The 20,653-nt window shown below is 50.1% G+C and overlaps 1 protein-coding gene and 1 non-coding gene across 3 annotated transcripts in view; both read left to right on the top strand.

Moving 5' to 3' along the window:
* Positions 1-20,653, top strand: part of NRG2 (neuregulin 2) — a 208,393-nt gene that overhangs the window by 154,338 nt on the left and 33,402 nt on the right. For both annotated transcript variants that reach the window (XM_049873799.1, XM_049873798.1), the window contains exon 2: positions 14,187-14,358. In XM_049873799.1, coding sequence (XP_049729756.1) covers positions 14,187-14,358 — 172 coding nt within the window. The remainder of the gene's footprint in view (positions 1-14,186; positions 14,359-20,653) is intronic.
* Positions 17,889-17,962, top strand: TRNAI-AAU (transfer RNA isoleucine (anticodon AAU)). Its single transcript has one exon. It is a non-coding gene; the product is annotated as a tRNA-Ile (tRNA).

The following is a 20,653-nucleotide window of genomic DNA, read 5'->3' as shown; positions in this document are numbered from 1 at the left end:
ATCCACGTCTGCCCACTGGGGAATGGGGACAGGCTTCAGTCTTCACCAAGGTGTCCTGGAACATGAAGGTGGATTAGCCTCACTACCTGAGATCTCTACACACAACTCACCCAAACTCCCTGGCATTCTGTTCTTTAGACTCTTGGACCCCTAGAAATCCTGGCAGGGTCTTTCCCATCTTTCACATCCTTCTGCGTCTGCAAAAGATAGTGCCCAGGCTTCTAGGACAGGGTTTTGGCCAGAGGTAGAGATGCACTCATGTGCACGTGTCCAAACAGTATCTGGGGGTTGCATTTGGCAGCCTCACCTCTGGCCATGGCCCCTGACTAACCCTGCTGAGCCAGGCACCTGGAGCCATCCTCCCACCCCTCTGGGACTCAGCCTGTGCCTCACACTCTGCTCCAGCTCCCTGGCACCTCAGGGTTCATTAGGAACAATCACAACAAGCAGAGAGTGACTTTGTACTTCCCAGTAGTCTTTCATCCTGAGAGCTCAAAGCAGTTTACAGACTAGCAATCATTGGTCCTCAGCCCAAGTTCCAGGCATTCAGGGAGGGGTGAAGAGGGGACAGAGAGCTCTAGTCTTTCCAGACGGGCACAGCGGTGGGGCTGGGGTAGGGCCATGAGTCACCTGGGTTGGAGTGGGGTGGGCCAGTGGGTCTGGGATAGAGCTAAAATTGGACTGAGGGCTCCAGGCTACAAATAGAGGGGGCATTCTCCCTTAAAAGATTATGGGTTGGGCCCTTCCTTCCCCCCTCCCCAGCAGAGACCCAGGCCCTCCGACCTAGGTGGGCTCTGTGAGCAGGGGCTACTAGAGGAGGAAGAAACAACTCCATGAGAAGAAGAGCACTTGGACTCAGATATTGACAGGAATCACAAAGTTATCCTGTTAGTGCCTTCTCCCATCGGTGCCAGAAGCTTCAGGGCACCAAGTTAGGGCAACCCTGGCCTTAGGGCAGCACCAGAGTTCTGGTCCAGCACAGGCCAGCCCTAGTCCTGGCCTCAGGGTTGGCTCCCAGGTGCCTACCTATGCCTGGTCAACCCCATTCATGCCTCTCAGCCTCTGCTCTTGGGCCACAAAGCTGGCCTGAGGGACAGTTGGCATAGGGAAGAGAGGCTTTCTGGTAAAGAGTTGCCAACGCTTGAGAATTGGGCCCCATTAGAACCGTATTCTGGTTGTGTTGCCATCACAATTTCTGAGCTTATAGCATACCGTTCATAACTTAGTGGGAGGAGAGCAGTGGCATGTCTTCCCGGGCTGCCTCCAGGCCCGCCTGGGTCTAACCATCCATTTCTCAAGACTTCCAGGCCCTGGCCACAGTAACTACACACACTGCATGTACTTTCACTCACGTTTGTATATTCAGTTCTGCAGGAATTCCTTGAGCTGCTCCTATGTGAATAAACCACAGCCTCTGCCCTAAGGAAGCGCAGATAGATCCTTACACAATGGCCTATGACTGGAACCAAGTGTGAGGCCAGAGATGTGCACAATGCATGGTGAGGAGAGGAAAGATTTGTCCTGGGAAAGCAAAGGGAGGGCTTCACAGAGGAGGTGGCATTTGAGCTGAGCCTGGATGGTGAGTAGAATTCACCAGGGGGGAAAAAAGCCTTCCAAGCAGTAGGAACACACCCATGCCAGTTTGCACCTGTGAGGGCCAGGGGATGGGAGGCAGGTGGTAGTAACAACGAAAGCAGCTGTCCTTTACTGAGCACTTATTATTTGCCAGCACTGCTCCTACGAAGTATAGGTATTATTTTATCATCCTCATTTTACAGATAAGAAAACCCAGGCAGGGAAAGTCCATGACTTGCCTTAGATCCAACTATGAATTAGTGGCAGGATGGGATGTAAAGCCTAGGTCTGCCCCCTGCCCTGTCTCAGCATGCACAGTCCACCTGGCTCCTGACTCTTCCACATTTCATGTCCCTCGAGAAAAACCAGTGAAGGGCAGAAGAGGCATTGTTGGTCTACTTGTTGGAGCAGGCCTTCCCATCAGATCACCTGATCAGATATTTATTTCCTAGGCTCTTGTTAATAAAACTCTGAGGGTGGGACCCGGGGGTACAGATGAGCAGGTTGAGTCCCTGCCCTCAAGGAGCTTAAGTGCGACTGTAGCGGTAAGGTGTGAACAGGAGCAGTGGCACGAGAGGGCAGCCCCCAGACCCTGAGGCTGTGCCAACAAGCAGAAAGCTTCAGAGGCTTCTTGGGAAACGACGTTATTATGGTCAAGTGGCTGAGCGATAAACCAAGCTTGGGTTACAGAGTCTGGGTAGATTTAGTACAGGGTCCAAGAGTGAGTAGTTAGTTATCTGGTCCCGTGGAGCCTTTTGCGCAAAAAGTGAATATTTAAATCGGTAGGAACCTGATTTAAAGCATAACCTGGGAACTTGTTAGAAATGCTCAGGCGCCCCACCCCTGACCTGTTGAATCAGACACTGTGGGGATGGAGGCCAGTATTCTGTGTTTTAGCAAGCCCTCCAGTTAATTGTAATGCATGCTGAAGTTTGGGAACCACTGGTTCAGCTGGGTGTCCCAGCCTCACAGAGCAGAGCCCTATGGAGGTTTGCCCAGTTCCACAGGAATTTACCAAGCTCCTGTGTGCCAGGCATGATGCTTGGGCAGCCGCAATGCTGGCTGAGATGCTGTTGTTGGGGAATGGGCTCACCACCTTGTGGGACAAGATAGATATAGACAGACCTAATTTCAGCTGCAAGGCTGCCCCTGCCAAGTGCTGACACAGAATGGATAGGAGAGACTAATTCCAATTAGAGGACTCTAAGGAGGTTTTATGGGGCAGGAGATGAGGCTGAGCTAGACTTAGGAGGAGAATAGGAAGGACTGTGATGGATAGATCTAAAGGAGCCAGGCATTCAGGTTGAGGAAACCACACCAGCAAAGGTGCGGAGGCTGTGGAACAGAAGGTGATTAGAAAATAAAGTGCAATCTATTAGATATGCTGCCTGATGGGATGTATAGGAGGAGAAAGACCAATAGGGCCAAGTGGTGGATTTTCTGAATGTCAGGCTGGTGAGGAGTTTAGCCTTTGTCCTAAATAGCAGGAAGCGAAGGGTTCTGAGCAGGAGGGTGAACTAGTCAGAGCTGTTCTTTAGGTATCATCAGCCACCCCCAGTTTGTGGAAGGGTGGGCAAGGGGAGGGCACAGTCAGGAGCTCCTGCAGTAGTTCCAGCTGAGCCGTCAGGATATGTGCGAGTGGTAGTGGATGGGGAGAGGGGGTCATGGGCTTTGTCCCAGGATACCTTGGCAGCCAGAAACACTTGGGAAGGATTCTGTAGTCTTGGGCCAACAGCAGCCTTGATCCATATCTGTGACTTCTAGTGGCAGACAGGTGAGGCTGAGTCTGAGCTCATGGTCCAATGCCTTCACTGTACAGATGAGGAAACCGAGGCCCAGAGAGAGAAGTCCACATCCCACACAAGGCAAAGGTCTGGGTGGCTACAGGGCAAGACCTCAGGCACTACCCCCACACATACACCCTCTGCAGCCTCACATCTCACCCTGGTACATGGCGATCAAGTCAAACGGAATTTTTCCCTGTTGCTTGGATGCATTGTGGTCTACTGCCTCCACCCTATGACCTTGCTGTTCTCTTTGCCTAGAACACTCTCTCCCTTCTCTTGAGTAACTCCTGCTCATCCTTCAGCCCAGCATAGGCTTCTCTTCCTCCACAAAGCCTTCCCTAGACCTCACTGTGAGGAGGTGGTCTCAGTACAGCCTTGGCTCCCACAGCACCCAGTGCCTCTCTGTCATAGTATTGATCCCACAGTGTGGACACTACCCCACTCAACTAGAATCTCCATGAGGGCCAGAGCCATGTCAGCTTGATCCTCAGCACCAGACATGTGCTAAGTGCTCAATACATATTTGAGAAACTGAATGCATAAGGATATTCTCAAGCTATTTCACCCATGTATGTGGAGACCTAGGTGACCCCTTCTCCTGTTGAAGAGGGGCAGACTCATGGGAAGAGGGTGTCCTGGCTGATCTTCCTGCCCGTGGCCAGGAGCCCCTTAGTGGTTGAGCAGTCTGGTAGGCTAAGAAAGAGCAGTTTTTCAGTGCAGCCCCCTGATTTCCTCACCTGTTCAACTATTCTGGGACAGATGTATGTTTTGGCTGAGGAGGAGGGAGAGGTATGAGTTGGGGGAAAGGGATCTGGGATTAGCCATCAAGGGGCCCTACCCTCTCTTCAGTGCTCACAGCAGCTTGATCTGGGCCACTCTGAGGCACCCATCAGTCACAGTTCAGCCTTACATCATTAATTCATTTGTTCAGCCAGTGATAAGTGAGCATCTCCTCAGTGCCAGACACCAGGAATATAGCGATGCCTGGACACATCCCCTCCCCAAGCTTCCCACAGCCTAGAAAGATATGAGCCCAGATTTTTTGAAGGTAGAAAGTGGCTTGAGCCCAAGGAAAGACAGGTAAAAGGCTCAGGAAGTCTGTGTAAGGCAGAGATTTGCTTCTGGCTGGGGGGATTAGAGAAGGCGGTGGCTTCTGAGATCTTGAGGGGTTTAGATTCATAAGAACTGCCATTTATTGAGCTATCTCTCTGTTCCAGGCATTGTGTTAAACTCTTGTCATTACCCCCTTTTAATTCTCAACTCAATCTTAAAAGGGGAGTGAGAGTTTCCCTGTTTTACAGACAAGAAAACAAAGGCTCAGAGATGTTAAGTAACTTGCCTAGTTATACAAGACATTGAGCAGAGCCAAGAATCTAACCAAGGCCTATCTAACCCCCTAGTCTGCATGTCTGACCCTCTCCTACTCTGCTGCCTGCATGAGGAATGGCACTGGGGCCGGAGGAGAAGCGTGAACAGATGGGACATGTTTGAGGAGCAGCCAGTGCTTCGGTTTGGCTGGAGCATAGCATTCCTGAAGGGAAGTGGTAGGGGGAAGCAGAAAGATGTGTTTGGGAAGGGGGCCCACGTACTGACCCAGGAAGCTTTCCCTAAGGGCCAGGCAGCCACCAAGGAAGGCAGGTGGCCTTTCTTCTATAGACATCATGGGGCCAATGAAGGTTTCTGAATGGTGGAGAAGCATATGGAGGGGAATCTGCCAAAAGCCAGAAATTGAAGGGGGTGATATTTGAGATGGGGAGGCTAGTGTAATGGTACTGGGGGGTGGGGGTGGGCAGCAGTATGGCCTGAACCAAGGTGTGGCAGACGATGGAGGGGAGGCTATTAGGGTGAGAAGCTTGGTGAAGGTTGAATGGACTCGATCATTTGGAAGAATCAAAAGAGACACAGAGTTGCCAAAGATGACTGAAAGAGGGAGCCCAGGAGAAAGCAAAGTCGGGAGAGAAGATGGAGAATTTTTTTTCCACATGTTATTTTTTTGCTAGTGACAATATCTTGATGTTTTGTGGTGTGTTCTTTCCAGCCCCCTCTCCCTCACTTGCCTGAATGACAAGGTCCCACATCTCAGCCCGCCAATACTCTAGCGTGCCTAGGCCAGGGCTCTCTCAGCTTGTGGACAGACTTGAGGAGGAGGCAAGGACTCTAGTGGTCTGGGCCCCATGCACCCATGGGGGTATCTGAATTTGGTGAACAAACCAGGCCTGTATCTGAAACCCAACATTTCTTTGAAGTCATGCATTTTTATTTTATCGTAAAAATCCGCATGAACTTGACATTCTACACCATCACATGTCTATTTATTTTAATACAAAGGTGCTGTTTTGCCTTACTAATGAGCTTGGCAGGCCTTCCAGAAAGAGGCCCCGAGGTCATCCTGTGGCTTTGCTGTACAGGAGAGAAGCCCTTCTTGTCTGCGTCTACAAGATGCCAATTCCCTATCCCCCACTCCTGCTACATTTCTTCATGACCCAGAGCTTCAGAAAGAACTTTCTGCAGCCAGGCTAAGGAGACAGGAAGTGCAGGCCCATCCCTAAGGGGAAAAAGACTCTGGGATCCCTGCCTCAGCTCTGCTCCCTCTGGGTTCCCTGAGCCAGGGGTAGCCTAGTCCAGCAGCCACGACCCCTCTCCCAGAGGTTTCTCCAGCCTGAAGACTTTGGCCCAAAGCCCAGCCTTTCCCAGTGGGCAAATATGATAATGACCTTCCTGGACTATCATCTCTGCCTTGACCCCAACCTCCACCTTTGGCAGCTGAAGAAATGATAGTGGTCCCTCCTTATAGAGCTTTCTCTTACTCCATTTCTTAAAATAGCTAAAGTATGGTTTATAGATGAGTCAACTGAGGCCCAGGAGGTTAAATTACTCACCTAAGGCCATACAGCTGGCAAATGGGGAGACTGGGACAAAGACATGAATTGCTGTGTCCTTAGCTGCCGTTCTTTCCTCTGTTACTGTGCTGCTTCCCCGGCCTCATCCGTGCCAGCTCAAGGTGTCTGTGGCCTGGGCTGTACATACTGTAAGAGCCTACAAAGACCTTGGTGTCTGTGCTGAGTGCCCATATGTCTACCCCAGCAACTGCTGCCTCTGCTGTGTGAACCTGTGTGATCTCCCATAAGCACAGGTGACCTCCCTCTCACTCCCCCTCTCTAAGGCTTGTGTACCCAGATCTCAGCCCTAAGCTCAGGGGGGCACTGCAGCATGTATTTGCCTGGCTCCCAGACCTAGGCACATCTCCGCTAGCCTTGCAAGACCCCGGAGGAAGCCACAGTTTCTGCCAGCATGCCTGACTCCTGGCAGAGGGGGGTGGGGCAGGCATAGCGTTGGCCCTCATGGTAAGAGGGGGCCTGTGCATGCCCTGCCCTCAGATTGTGGGGCCGAGTGTCAGTGGACAGGTGCTTCTAGATGAGCAGGCAACCATATCTATAGGTCTTGGCACTGCCAAGTTCATCTCCTCCTCCTCCCTCCCTTCCCCTTCTTTACCTACCTTCATGCTACAGCGTCTCCTCCCTTTAGCTTTCATCCCCAGCGGACCCTGACCTCTCTATCTGGTAGCTGAGGAGCCAGGCACCTGGCCCACTGAGCTGGAAGCCTATCAGGTCTGGGCTGGCTTTTACTGGTGCAGGAAAGTGGCATTTGTAAGGCTGTGCTTCCCTCCCAGCCTGACTGGGAGCCCTAAACAGGAGGCAGAGCCCAACCAACAGCAGGGATTATGTCCTGTTCGGCACCACATCCCTAGTGCCTGGTAAGGGGCCTGGTATGTCACAGAAGCTGTTTGTTGGATATGGATATTGGTTGGATGGATGTACGAAGAGGGCAAGACAAGCCCAGGCACCGTGCTGGGCCAGGGTGGCCGAGGAAATGTGGCTCAGGGAAAGCCAAGAGGCCCAGCTGAACACCTACTTCCTTTGGGAGCCCTGTCTCATGAGTATCAAATGGCTCTGCTACAGGCCAAGGAGAGGACACCTGGCTGCCCAATTCACAGGTTAGGCCCTGTGTCTATTTTTAGTTGTGCGTGGGTTCCCCCCGCCCCCTTCTTTCTTTCCCATTTGAACTTGGAGTCTGTAATTAACCTCCAATATGTTTTTTTTATGTTGCAGTTACTTTGTGGGTGGGAGAGGTGGTGTTGAGGGGGCAGGCCAGCAGCCCTGCTGCAGCAGGACGATGAGAGACTTTGAAGCCAGGCAGACTGGCCGCATTGTCTCCAGGTGTTGCCCTGCAAAGGGGACTGCTCAGCCTTAGTCATGAGATGAGAATTGTTAACCCTTTTAAGAGTCCGCTGCCCCTGCCCCCTGGGCGCTGGGCAGGAGGCAGGGCCAGGCCTTCCCTGGCTAGGGTGCCTGGCCATCCCCTGGGCGTCTGTCTTGCTTTCAGATCTCTGCAGGCTCCGCACCCACCACCCACTGCCGAGAGAAATGAGGTCAGGCAGCTGGCAGCAGCGGCACCTCCTGGCCTTAGGGCTGGGATGTGGGAAAGGAACAGCCCTGGTTGTCGTTGTTGCTATTGTTGTTATCTTTAACGAGGTGCTTTCTGGGGATCGCCTGTCAAACAGAGACAATCCAGATGCCCTGGCTTGACCCCAGGTGACGGGAAAGCAGAAGCCGCAAGATACTCCATGGCCCAATTTGTGGCAACTGCAGATATGTGACTTAAGGGTTTATGGAACCCATCCTCAAGGGAAATCTTTTTGTGGAGATTGGGTTACTCTTGAGAGACTTTCCTCTTGTTATAAAGACGCTGCAGGAGACCGCCTCCCTTCACCTCCACACACCCCACTCCAGAGAACCCTAGTCCTGGCATGTAGGTGGGCATTTTTCTAAGAGGCAGGGGGCTGGACAAAGTGACCTCTGGGCTTCCTCCCAACCCAAAGAGTATAGGAGCTCAGCAGAGGGCTGGGTCTGAGGAGTGAGATATTAGGGGACGTGAAAAGCAAGCTGCCCAATACCTAAGGGCACTCCTAGACCACCAACTAGCCACCCTCCATCTGGGGGATGGGAACAGCCACAGGGAATCAGGATATCAGTGATGGTGGAGGGCAGGGAGTTAGGAATATTCACCCCTCTTCTTGTGCACACAGTTATTCCTCTTGCTTCTGCCTCATGCCCTCATCTGTCCAGATGGAGCTTTGAGAGTCTCCTCATTGCATGGGGAAGGACTCAAGCCCTCAGGACTGTTACTCTTCCCCTTGGCCACCAAGCTGAATATGTAGAGATTATTGCAGTATTGTTAATAATATCAGAACATTGGAGACCACCTACAAATTCATCTGAACAATGGAATATTATGCAGCCATTAAAATGATTTAGATCTATATTTCCAGACTTGGAAAATGTTTTTTTTTTTTACAATATATTGACTGAAAATAGTAGAATATAAAACATTTTGGAGAGAAAAGTCTTTCGAAAGGTATTTGAAAATGTTGCAGGGGTTTTCTCTCTGGTGGTAATTGAATTGACTTGAATGTTCTTTTCTTTTTCTTTACATGTATTATGTAGTTTTTCTCCAACAGAAATGTATTTCTTATATATGAAACAGTAACAGAGGGAGAAAAGCGAAACTCCTTGGCGAGTGGGGAGATGGGTGATTATTCTATATATGGCTGAATCATTTCTGCCTGGGGCAAAGCACAGAGACTGCATGCAGTAGGCACTCAGTAAATGCAGGTCAACTGAGCAGGGAATGCGTGACTGCCCTCCGTGACGCTCTTGCCCTGACAGGATCCCATCCATGCCAGGAATTCCTTTGCTTGGTTCATCTCTGGCCCCAAGACCCTCTCAGGACCTGGCCTCCATACCTGCACACTAGCATTGCACCCTGGGAACACAGGCAACACTGGACCCTCCTCAGAGAGGGTGCCAGAAAGGGGGCTGGAGCTGCCAGTCATGTTTGAGGCCCCATAAGAGCTGTCTCGGCATAGTGGTTATGTGCTACAGCTGCTAACCTAAGGGTTGGCAGTTCAAATCCGCCAGGCACTCCTTGGAAACTCTGTGGGGGCAGTTCTACTCTGTCCTGTGGGGTCGCTATGAGTCGGAATCGACTTGACAGCACTGGGTTTGTTTTTTTTTTTTTTTTTTTTGAGAGCTGTGTAAATAACACCTCAGTCTTGTCTCAGGGGACCCCGGGGGTTGGTACTGGATCCCATGGCTGGAAGTCACAGGGGGAGAAGCAATGGTGGCTCAAGTTAAGAATGAGCTTATCATGCAGAATGTAAGATCAGGTCAACTTGTCAGCTTCTAATGCTTCCCATCTCACTTAAATAACAAATCTAGACTTCTCTGGCTTACATAGCCCCATGTCACCTGACCCTGCCTGCCCCTCCAAGCTCCCCTCACACCACCCCGTCATCCACTATGTTCCAGCCATATGAGTCTTGTTTAGTCCCTTGAACTCACCAAGCTCATTCCCACCCTTAGGGCCATTTTCTAACTGCTTATGACTGTCTCATATTTCCTGTTGTTTACTCATTGTCTATCTCCCTCACTAAAATTCAGACTCCCTAAGACAAGAAGTTTATCTGTCTTGTTCACTCCTAAATACCTAGGGCTTATAACAGTACCCAGAATGCAGTAGGTGCTCAACTCATACATTGAATGAATGAATGGGGAACAAGTGAACTAAATGGGGTTGTTGTGAAGTGAGTGGGCTGTCCTGAGAAGTGGCTATCTGCTCACACGGGGTTCTCACTAGATGAAATATGATTCTGTGTTTTTCATCGGTGGCAGGAAATGACTACGAACCCCCATTTCCTCGGTCTCTCCAAACTGAGGTCATGCCTGCTGTTTCTGGGGTCAGTTTCTATGTATCCCCCTCCCATCACCACCATTAAGCTGTGGCCACAGGCTCAGTGCATAGTATTGTGCCAGGACTAAACATCAGGAAACAAGACTATAGAGTGACCACTGCTTCCTTCCACCAGGTGTCACCCGCACCCCCACCCTGACTTGTTGGGAGGGAGGTGGCCTGTGGTGGTGGGGAGCAGAGGGCTCCCTTATCTCAGAACTGCAAGAAAGGCCAACACTCTCCAACGAGGGAGAGTGTACCTCTGGGCCTAAGAAGAGCCCTCTGTATCCCCAGTTCACACAGAAAAGGGAGGGACTCGCTGGAGGTTACCAGTTAACCATGAAGCTAGGGCATTGAGTGCTAATCCAACTTCAGAGCAAAAGCACCTGTACAGACGTGCTCAGCTTGTAGCCAGTCACTGAGCTCTACATTTACAAGATGTGCGCTTTTCTGTCCGTTTGTGACCTGTATTTGTTTAAGTTACAAAGACACCTAAAAAAAACCACATGCCCAGCAACACTCTCACAAGTTCTGCTTCCGAATGTCTGGAAGATGTCCCAGGCACTGCTATAATTTTTAAAGCTTCTCATGGGATTCTCATTTGCAGCCGTGGTTAAGAGCAACTGATAAGGAATGACCAGGGACCCCAGAACAGATCCCAGAGTAGAGGGTAGGGAGCTTAGGTAAGGGGGAAGGATGCTGAAGCAGAACTTCTACCACACTTAAAATAATGAAACTCTAGAAAGTCCATCAGATTGATAGGCTGGTCTACATAAAACCTCTGGGTGTCAAAAAAAAAAAAAGAACCAGCATTTAAAAATTGAGAAGCAGGTAATTGGGAAAAACCATTGTAGCCAAAGGTTAATAGCCTTAATATTTATAAAGAGCTCTCAGAAATCAATAAGAAGATGAGCACTCAATAGAAAAACAGGCTGCAGACATGAACAGACAACTCAAAAAGAAGAAACATGATGGGCCGGTCCACTTACGAAGTGTTCAGCCTCACCAGTAATCAAATAAATGCAAATGAAAACAACAAAGAGACGTTATCTTTGTCTAGTTAATTGGCAAAGATGAAATACATGATAATAACTTGTGTTGGTGAGGGTGTGGAAAAAACAGGCATTGTCACTCTCTAGTGGGAGTGCAAATTCGCTCAACCTTTCCAGAGGGCAATTTGGCAACGTGCAAAGCCAAGGAAGATTGCATACCCTTTGACGCAGCAATTCCACCTTTAGGAGATGGCCTTAGGAAATAATTGTGGATAATGATAACAATAATAACTAACCTGTATAAAATGCTCTGTATGTACCAGGCTTCACACACATTATCTCATATAATCTTCACGGCCATCTTCCCATGAGATCGGAGCTATCATTATCACTTGGATTTTAGAGATGAAGAAAGTAGAGGTGCAAAAGAAAGTAAATGACCTAAGGACACAGAGCTAACAAGTAGCAAAGCCAGGATTTGAGCACGGGCAGTCCAGGTCTAGAGCCATATTGCCCTTTCAGCAGTATGCACTGGATGTATGCAGTGACGAAGCTGCAAGAGTGTTCCTCCAAGGTTGTCTGCAGGCAGGGGGTGGGAAACATGCTAAAATGCCCAGTGAAAAGAATTAGTTACAAAAATTTTGTTACACCCATACAGTGAAATATTATACAACCATGAAAAATAGTGCTATAGAAAAAAAAATATGTGTAGGAATACTGGTATTGGTTTATATATACATAAAATACCTGAAAATGTGTGCAAGGAATTGATTAAAATTGGTTGCCTCCTGAAAAGGCAACTATGGGGCTATGGTCAGAAGTAAAAAGGAGTTTTTGCTTGTTTGTTTTAGCCATATGTCTTTTTACACATCTTGAATTCTGAATCATGTAGGGGGAAAAAAATTATATATATATATATGCACATACACGCATGTATATAAACCAGCTGCCATCAAGTCGATTCCAACTCATGGTGACCCTGTACGTATCAGACTAGAACTGTACTCCCTAGAATTTTCAATGGCTGATTTTTCTTAAGTAGATCACCAGGCCTTTCTTTGAAGGCACCTCTGGGTGCTCTCAAACCTTCAACCTTTCAGTCAGCAGCCAAGCACGTTAACCATTTGTACCACCCAAACACTGCACACACATGTACACGTATATAAATGATGTTATAGAGCTTGTTCCACATAACTTTATTTTCTTGAAATGCTATTAAAGGTTTCAAGGAAAAAAAAAAAAAAACAACTGAGGCCCTACCTGTAGAATCATACTAAAGTTGATAAAGATATTTCTTTAACTCTTTACCCCATGTTCCCCAAACTGATTTGTTCATGCACCCCTTTTTTCAAGTAATATCCATTATCAACTCATGTCCTATAGAATTTGGTTTGGGAAGTGCTATTAGAGATTAATATTTAATGCCAAGGAGAAGAACTGCATCATTTCATTAAATGAAGGAAACCTGTTACTGGCAGTGATTTCATTTTGTTTAAAACTGTGTATGTGTAAGAGAGAGAGACAGGGAGAATAATGGGTGATTTTTGTTTTTTTTACCTCTCTATTTTTTAATTTTCTACAATGAACATAATTATTTTATAAGAATCATTTTTTAAGTCTATGTAATGCAGCTTTTTAAGGTTTCGGGAGCCCTTTCTTTTTATGCTGTCTGCCCCTTGCACCCTCGCTTGCGTCTCATCCCTACTTCTAAGCAGCAGCTCAGGGCTAGGTTCAATGAGGGGGCCTCTCTCTATAGCCAGGCCCCCTCCCCAGCCTTTCTCCAAGCCAGCTAGGCCCATTGCCAGGACTCTGAGCCCTGAGGAAAAGACCAGTGGCCAATGGCTGCTCAGCACCCAAGCAACTCCCTGGGCCCACCAGACCCTCCCTTCTACTACCAGAAAGACTTTAATCTGTGTCTCCGCTCCTCAAATAGAAGTGAGGCTGCAAAAGCAGTCACCAACCCGGTACCAGCCTGGCTCATTACAAATCCGGATGCCTGGGCTTTGGTCTCCAAGCTGACTCCCTGGCTTTGTGACCTCAGAGAATTGTCTAACCTCTTTGAGCTCAGCTTCACCCACTGGGCCTGTAGAGACACTTGCCTCACAGAGCTCACATGAGAGCATGCAGGAAGGCATGGCGTGTCCTGTAAAGGGCTGCTCCAATGGACAGTGTTGCATACCCCAGTTGGGAGCATTGCTGGCCCTCACCTTACTGACAGCAGAGGACTTTTTCCTTTTTTTTTTTTTTAGGTGGGAGAGGGGAGCAAAAGGGTAAAGCATGAGAAAGACGATGATGTTTAAGAAATACAGGAAAAGTGCCTGTGCCCACCAGTATAGCCCCAGGCCACTCAACTCAGCCCACGTGTGGTTCTCCAAAGCCACATACTGCCTCTGACTGGCTGGCCCACCTCCCTTCTTCATCCTTGAAGTCTTAGCTAAGCTACCCCTTCCCCAGCCTGGCTTAGAGTCACTCTTCTGGGCTGTACCACTGCCCCTCCCCCCGCCCCACCTTCCATGACCATGCTGTGATGTCAGTGCTAGGCTGAACTTCCCGAAGTCAAGAGCTGTGTCTGCCATCTTGGTTTCCCTGTGTCCTCTGGGCCCCACACAGGCCCGGGGGCTGGGAACAGGAGTTAGTCTTGAACACTGAAGTCAAGGAGACCTGGGTTTGAATCCCAGTTCTACCACCCTGGGGAAGTGATTTCATTACTCTGAGCCTCAGTTTCCCCGTCTATATATGGGGTTAATCATTGCCGTGAACTCATGAGGTTATCGTGAAGATTTCATAAGCTGATGTATATAAAGCTCCTAGTACCATTCCAGGCGTGAAGGAAACTCTATAAATAGTGTAGTAAATAAATAGTGTCATTGCAGACTCTGTCAATGCTTGCTGGATTGAACTAGGAAGGGGCACCAGGACAAGTGGCTCCCCAGACTCATCCGTTCACCTGCCCCCGAGGACAGTGGCCCTTACCCTCCACTGCTCATGCCTGGAGTTGCTCTCACCAGTGCCACGCTCACCGTCCTGCCTTGTACCCCCACAGCCACCCGGCCTAAGCTGAAGAAGATGAAAAGCCAGACGGGACAGGTGGGTGAAAAGCAATCGCTGAAGTGCGAGGCAGCAGCCGGTAACCCCCAGCCCTCCTACCGCTGGTTCAAGGATGGCAAGGAGCTCAACCGCAGCCGTGACATTCGAATCAAGTACGGAAACGGCAGGTGAGCACCGTCCAACACTCCCTCCAGCTGACCTGAGAAGGAGGTGCCTGAGCTAGGCAGAGCCTAGGGCTGTGCCCCCACGCATGGAAACAATCCCAGGCCCTCTCCACACCCCTTCCTTGCTAAGCCAAACCTTCTCCCCGCAGCTCTGGGTCCCTCTGGTCATGTTGGCCCAGTATCTTGGAGACTGTAGATGCTCAAGCAATTTCTCTGTATGGTTAAAGGCAATTTGACTGTCAAGGTCAGCTTTACTTGTGGATTAAGGATCTGGAAGCCTACCCCTATCCCTAAAACTTCTCAAATGGGGTCTGAAAGCCCCACCATTTGGTAACCTTTGAGGAAAGACTCTCACTCTAGAATGCCTCTGGGAGGTCACACATGATGATGATCTGGTTTCTCAGCTGAGTAAGCTATCACTTAGTAGAGAGCAAAAAAAGAGCAAGGCAAGGGGAAAAGTCACTATATCTCAGATAGTGTCCCCTATGAAATGGGGATTGTCTAATCTTTGACTTAACGGTACAGGGAAATGAATCAGAAGTTCTCTGAATCTCTACGTTGCAGAAGATGACTTCTCTTCCTGCTTGGGTTGGTAGGGCAGGGGACCTTCAGGCACCAGAGAATCCAGAAATCCAAGAGCAGCCTCCCCACCTCTCTCTTGCCCTCCACCTGGCCTCTGAGGAGATATCAGAATGCAGGACAGACAGGGAAGCTAAACACAAGTTCTACCTGACCTACTCTGTTGGTCCTAGGGGCCAGGCAGGCTCCCCTGGGTGGCCGGGGAGCACCCTAATCTTTTCTGCTCCCTCTGGAGTAGCTTACACCACCTATTTTTGTCTGTCCTTTTCTTCCATAATCCTCACAAAATGCAAACGAAGATGATTTTTGAGACACCCCCTCTCCCCCTTCCGGCCTGCTGCACAGCAGAAAGTGATGGAAAGAAGGCGTGAGTCCAAGCTTCTCCTAGGTGGCTCTGTGGTCCTGAATATGCACACCCAGAACCTGTGAAAAGAAGGAGTTGGAGCAAATGGTCTGTGATGTCCTCCCAGTTAGGGAAGAGAGAAGTGGTCACCCCAGAAAGTGATCCAAGCAGAAAACAGAAAGTAATTTAAGAAGGATTTGGTTTAGATAAAAAGCTTGTGGCTGAAAGAATACTGCTTCCTAAGAAAATTGATGGGGTGTGAGGAGCGGTGTCCAGCGTGTCCCCAGCTGGCAAGAATTCAGGCTGCCCCTCCAGCTCACCTTCTGGGGCTCCCCATCCCTGCTCACTGCCCTGCCAAGACTGGCTACAAGCTGGAGAGAAGAATAGACTGCCTTCCCAGAGCTGTTGGGGCCCCTCTCTCCCTCCTGCCCTCCCTTTCTAGAAGATGGCCTCTCCCCCTACTTCGCTGAGACAAAAGTAGTCAGGAGAGAGTGACTTCATTACTTCCAAACATGTCCACAACTTGGTCCATCCTCATCCCCTCATTCCTTATCCCAGTGTCACATAACCCCAGTCCCGCCTTGCACACATAAACACACACCCGCCTTCAGAACCCCGGAACCATCAACAAGCTTCTTTCTCTGGTAACTTCAAACTTTCTCTTTCTACCTACAAATCCACGCGTATCCCTTCTCTTCTTCAATGCCTTCCCTCCAACTTGTTGTTTGCTGTTCCTCCTCCAGGCGTTGCCCCTTCTCCCTCCTCCCCTCCCCTCCATCCCATAGGGAGTCAGCTAAGGGGGTAGTTTTATGCCTACTGACTCCACATTCTCTCATCTTCTGCACATTCTTTGTCCTGTTGCAATCTGCTTTTAAAATATACCCCCAATATTCTCTGTGGTTATAGCTCTTGAGAGACCCCAGCAACCTCTGAGTTTCCTGGCCCCATTTCTCCAGGCCTCTCAGCAGCCATTGGCATGAGTACCACCTGCTCCCTGAGCCGGTCTGGTGCTTCTCCCGGTTCTCCCATGCCTCTAACCACTCTCTCTTGTCCTCCATCAATATTGGAGCTTTCCTGTGTTTGGGGGCTTTACTCCTCTCTTCCATTCCTCTTCACCTGTGGGTGATTTCACCCTTTCTCCTTGCTTTAAATATCTGCCAACCCCAAGTTTCCATCTCTAGTCTTGATGGCTTCTTAACCTGAGGTCCAAACCCATACTGCCAGCTAACCACCAGAAACCACCCTGAAATATCCCACAGACTTTTCAAATTCAAAATACCCTAGTCCAGCCTCTCCCTCCCGTGTTCCACTCTCTGTGGTTGACTCCCTGCTGCTCAGCCCCTGTTTCCTCACCATCTGCTCCAGTGGGGTACCATGTCTCTGGAAGGAGGTGTCTCCCTGCCCTGTACATTTCTTATCTGGCCTCCCTGCCTGTAGCCTCTCTTCCTCCACTTGGTCCCACGCTTGGCCACTCTCCACCTTTTCTGGGCCACAGGCCACCTCGTGAGTCTGTTTCTATATTCAACATAAATGCACTGAGCACTACTATGTGCCAAGCACTGCACTGGAGGCTGGGGATACACCAGTGAACACAACAGACATGGTCCCTGCCTTCATGGAATTTCTAGTCTAGCTTCTAGTATAGAGTCTGATAAAAGTTTGGACCCTTTCATCAGAAAAATATGCCTCATACACCCAGGCTTTACAGCTCTTCATGCTAACAGGAGGTTCACAGAGCCACTGACTCAGTGAATGCCTGACATAGAATGATCTTTCTAATGTGGACACGTACCCGATCATTCATTTACTTGACAGCTATTGAGAACCTCCTATGTGCCAAGCACAGCCCAGGCCTCATCCCACAATTTGCAGGGTGCAGGGACTGGGTACAAACCTCTCCCCAGAGGGGGCTAGTCCCAGCTTCCAACTCTCCTCTTCCTGGACTTTGAGTCACAGCCCCACTGTCCCCCAGTACCTCTCTGCTCCAGATCCCTGGTCAAACATATCATTTCCTTTCAATCTCTGACCTTGGGTCCAGGCTGTTCTCTGCATGTAAAGTTCCCATGCCCCTCTTGTCCCTGACAGAGTTCTCCAAGGTTCAGCTTAAACGTCACACTCTCTGGGTCACTTTCCTGAGCCCTCTAGGCAGCTCTCCTTGTCTCCTCCTATGGTGCCTTAGACATGGCTTCATTGCATTATTGGGGGAAGGGGGAGCTGGTTGAGTCTGTCTCTCCTGCTAGCATGAAAGAGCCTCAAAGGCTGGGGCCCCCACCCCAGTACACACCCTTGTCTACTGTAGGGCCTGGCACAGAGGAGATCTACATTAAATATTGAATTGATGAGACTCCTGCAGGACTAGCTCTCCTCTCCTGGGTACAGGGCCACACTGGGGCTAGACAGAAGGCCCTTTGGGTTGTCCTAGGCTTTGAATAAGTTACTATCCTGGTCAAACCTCCATTTCATTTGACAAATGAGTTATCCAGTCCAGAAACAAGGCCTGGTCAGGTCTTCCCCTCCTGGGTATTAGGGACCCTTAATAGGCAACCCTTAGTCAGAATCAACTTGAGGCCACTGGGTTTTTTGTGTTTTTTTTAATAGGAAACTCTTAAGTGGCCAGTTAGCTCAGCTGGTTAGAGCATGGTGCTAATAATGCCAAGGTTATGGGTTCGATCCCCGTATGGGCCAAAGAAAGTTGCCTTGGAAACCCTGGGGGTGTAGTAGTTAAGTGCTGCACCCGGTAACCAAGAGGTTGGCAGTTCGAATCCACCAGGTGCTCCTTGGAAACTCTATGGAGCAGTTCTAGCCTGTCCTATAGGGTTGCTATGAGTCAGAATATACTCGACAGCAGTGGGTAATAGGAAACCCTGTAGTGATTAAGAGCTATGGCTGCTAACCAAAAGGTCAGCAGTTCAAATCCACCAAGCACTCCTTGGAAACCGTATGGAGCAGTTCCACTCTGTCCTATAGGGTCGCTATGAGTTGGAATCCACTCAACGGCAATGAATTTTGGTTTTCGTTTTTTTTTTTTTTTTAAAGAGTCTGAAGTATGCCCCCACCACCTACTGTGCCCCCTGTCTGTCAGGGCCCTGTCCAATTTGCTGCATCTCTGAAACTTCCCGGTCCCATCTGTTCTGCCTCAAGCTCCCAGCAGTGAGTTGTTAATGGTGGATAGGGACCTTCTGATTCCCAGTGATCAAGCTCCTCTCAAAGTGACTTGAAGAGAGTTGCCACCTCCACACCTACCCACCCTCATGCACACACACCTCACCTGGCATGGTGTCCTTTTTGGCAAAATCTTCTTCCTCCTTGCCCGCAGCACAGCCTGCTCTCCCTCCCAGCACACTGCCTGCCCAAGCCACACTGTCTGGACGTCTCTGCTGGCCTCCAGAGACCCCCCTCTGCCGGGGTGCTGTCTGTCTCTGTGTCACCGCACTGAGGCATCTCACCCTCCTGTGCCAGGAGAAAACTACCCCCCAGCCTTGGGCACGGGGCCCTTCCCTGCAGAACCGTATGTTCCCTTATTTATGAGGGGCAGGCTGGGACAGGCCCCTCCAACAGGCAGCGAGCGGGAGGTAGGTGCTGAGGAAAATGTGGGGACGGGTGGAGGATGTGGCTGCCCAGATTCCATCCCTGTCAGCAGGGAACTGGCTGGGGAGGGTGGAGTGGGGCGTCCATCACAGGGGGCAGGCCTGAGTCAGTAGGCGGGGAAAGAGTCCTGGCTCCCCTGGGCTCCTGACTGGAGCTGGGAGTGAGGAGAAGAAAATGTAGACCTGTAGAGCTCCCACCTTCCAGCTGTGTCCCCAGAGCCTCTTATGCCTCTCTAGAGCCCGCCTCCTAGAACTGCCAAGATCATCAGACAGCTAGTAAACCAAGGTATCTACAGCCAGCAAACCTTGGGGCCGTTTTTTCTGTCCCCTTGCCTCCATCTTGTTCTTCAAAGCCACAGGGCTCTCCCTGAGCCTTGGGCATCATTTCTACAGGTCTCACACCTTCATGTCAGGAAGCCATTCCTTAAAGTTCCAGCTTTTATCCCTCCAGATATCCTGTGAGCATTGCTCTGCTTTGTCCTGCTACATAGGATGGCATGTAAGGGAAGCTCCTTTGAATTCAGGTGTGAGCGACAAGGAGGCTATGGATCTGTGTCCCCTGTGCACTGGCCTGTGACCCTCAGATGGTCCCCTGCCCTGCTCATCTAGTGTGCAGGGAGGGGCTGGTGGCCGGAAAGCAAGAGGAGCTTTGTTCTAGCGAACTGGGCTTTGTGGCATCTAATTAGGCTGAAGCCAGGGAAGAGATGCTGTCTTGACCAGAGGGGCCTCAAGGGCTCTGGTTATTGAAAGTAACAAGCTTTAACTGACAGAAGAGGGTTGTGGGCAAGCACCAGGCCAAGGAGAGAAATCGACTTGAGCCAGGAAGGGTATTGGGTACTTGGACAACTGTCACCATAACATCCACGAAGACATCGCCACAGTAACAGGGCACTCTTGCTTGGGGGATCTTGGGGTTAGGAGGTCTGGGGTGAGGAGGTCTGGGAAGAGACAGACTCCCAGAGGCAGAACCCACGAGCGGGATGGTGGGCCAGTTTGCCACCTCTCCACCCCTGCCCAGGCTCTCTGCTCACGTCACCCCTGCATCAGCTTCATGGCTCTGTTTGACATCCTCGAGACTTAGGGCAGTGGCAGCTCTGCTACCCTACCTCATGTTCCGCCACCACTCTAACCCACTACGTGCATTCCAGGAATCTGATTTTTTAATTTGGAATTAAAAGGAGGAAGTCACATCAAGTAAAGACATTTTCATATTATATCTTGTTTCTCCCTGGGAGCCAGGCTGGGGTCCCAAGGTTTATCCAGGCCACCCCGAAGAGCACAGGGGCAGAGAAGGGTGGGAGCTGCAAATAGACCCTACAGAGCCTTCATTCTGGGGCAGGTGCAGGGAAGCTCTGTAGGAAGGAAGGACGGGTTTGGCGGGAGGCTTCAGAGAGACAAGGAGCCAGGGAAGGGGAGCCCTACCCAGACCTCATCCCTGAGAGAGCCCGTGGGCTACTGAGGGGCCTGTGTCCTCACCAAATCCAGCTCCTAGTCCACCTCTACCTTTGCCTTGCTGTGTGCTCCTGGGCAAGTCAGGAAGCTCCTCTGGGACTCAGCTTTCCCATCTGTAAGAAGGGAGCAAAGTACTACCCTGCCCACCTCCAGGTTGGCCATGAGGATCAAGTAGGGACACAAGGATATTTTTGTTCCCTGAGGTATCCAAACTCCTGGCATACAGAAGGGGTTCAGTAAACATTTGTTGAATGAATGAATGCAGCGAAAGGCCTTGGAGATGCCACAGAGTGCCCCTTAGCGGCAAAGCTGATGTGAAGGCAGGAGAAACCTGCAG

This window comes from Elephas maximus, chromosome 2 (genome assembly GCF_024166365.1).
Source record: "Elephas maximus indicus isolate mEleMax1 chromosome 2, mEleMax1 primary haplotype, whole genome shotgun sequence".
Lineage (NCBI taxonomy): Eukaryota > Metazoa > Chordata > Mammalia > Proboscidea > Elephantidae > Elephas > Elephas maximus.
The sequence above is the reverse complement of the archived record's forward strand: the minus strand, read 5'-3'. Positions and strand labels throughout refer to the sequence as shown.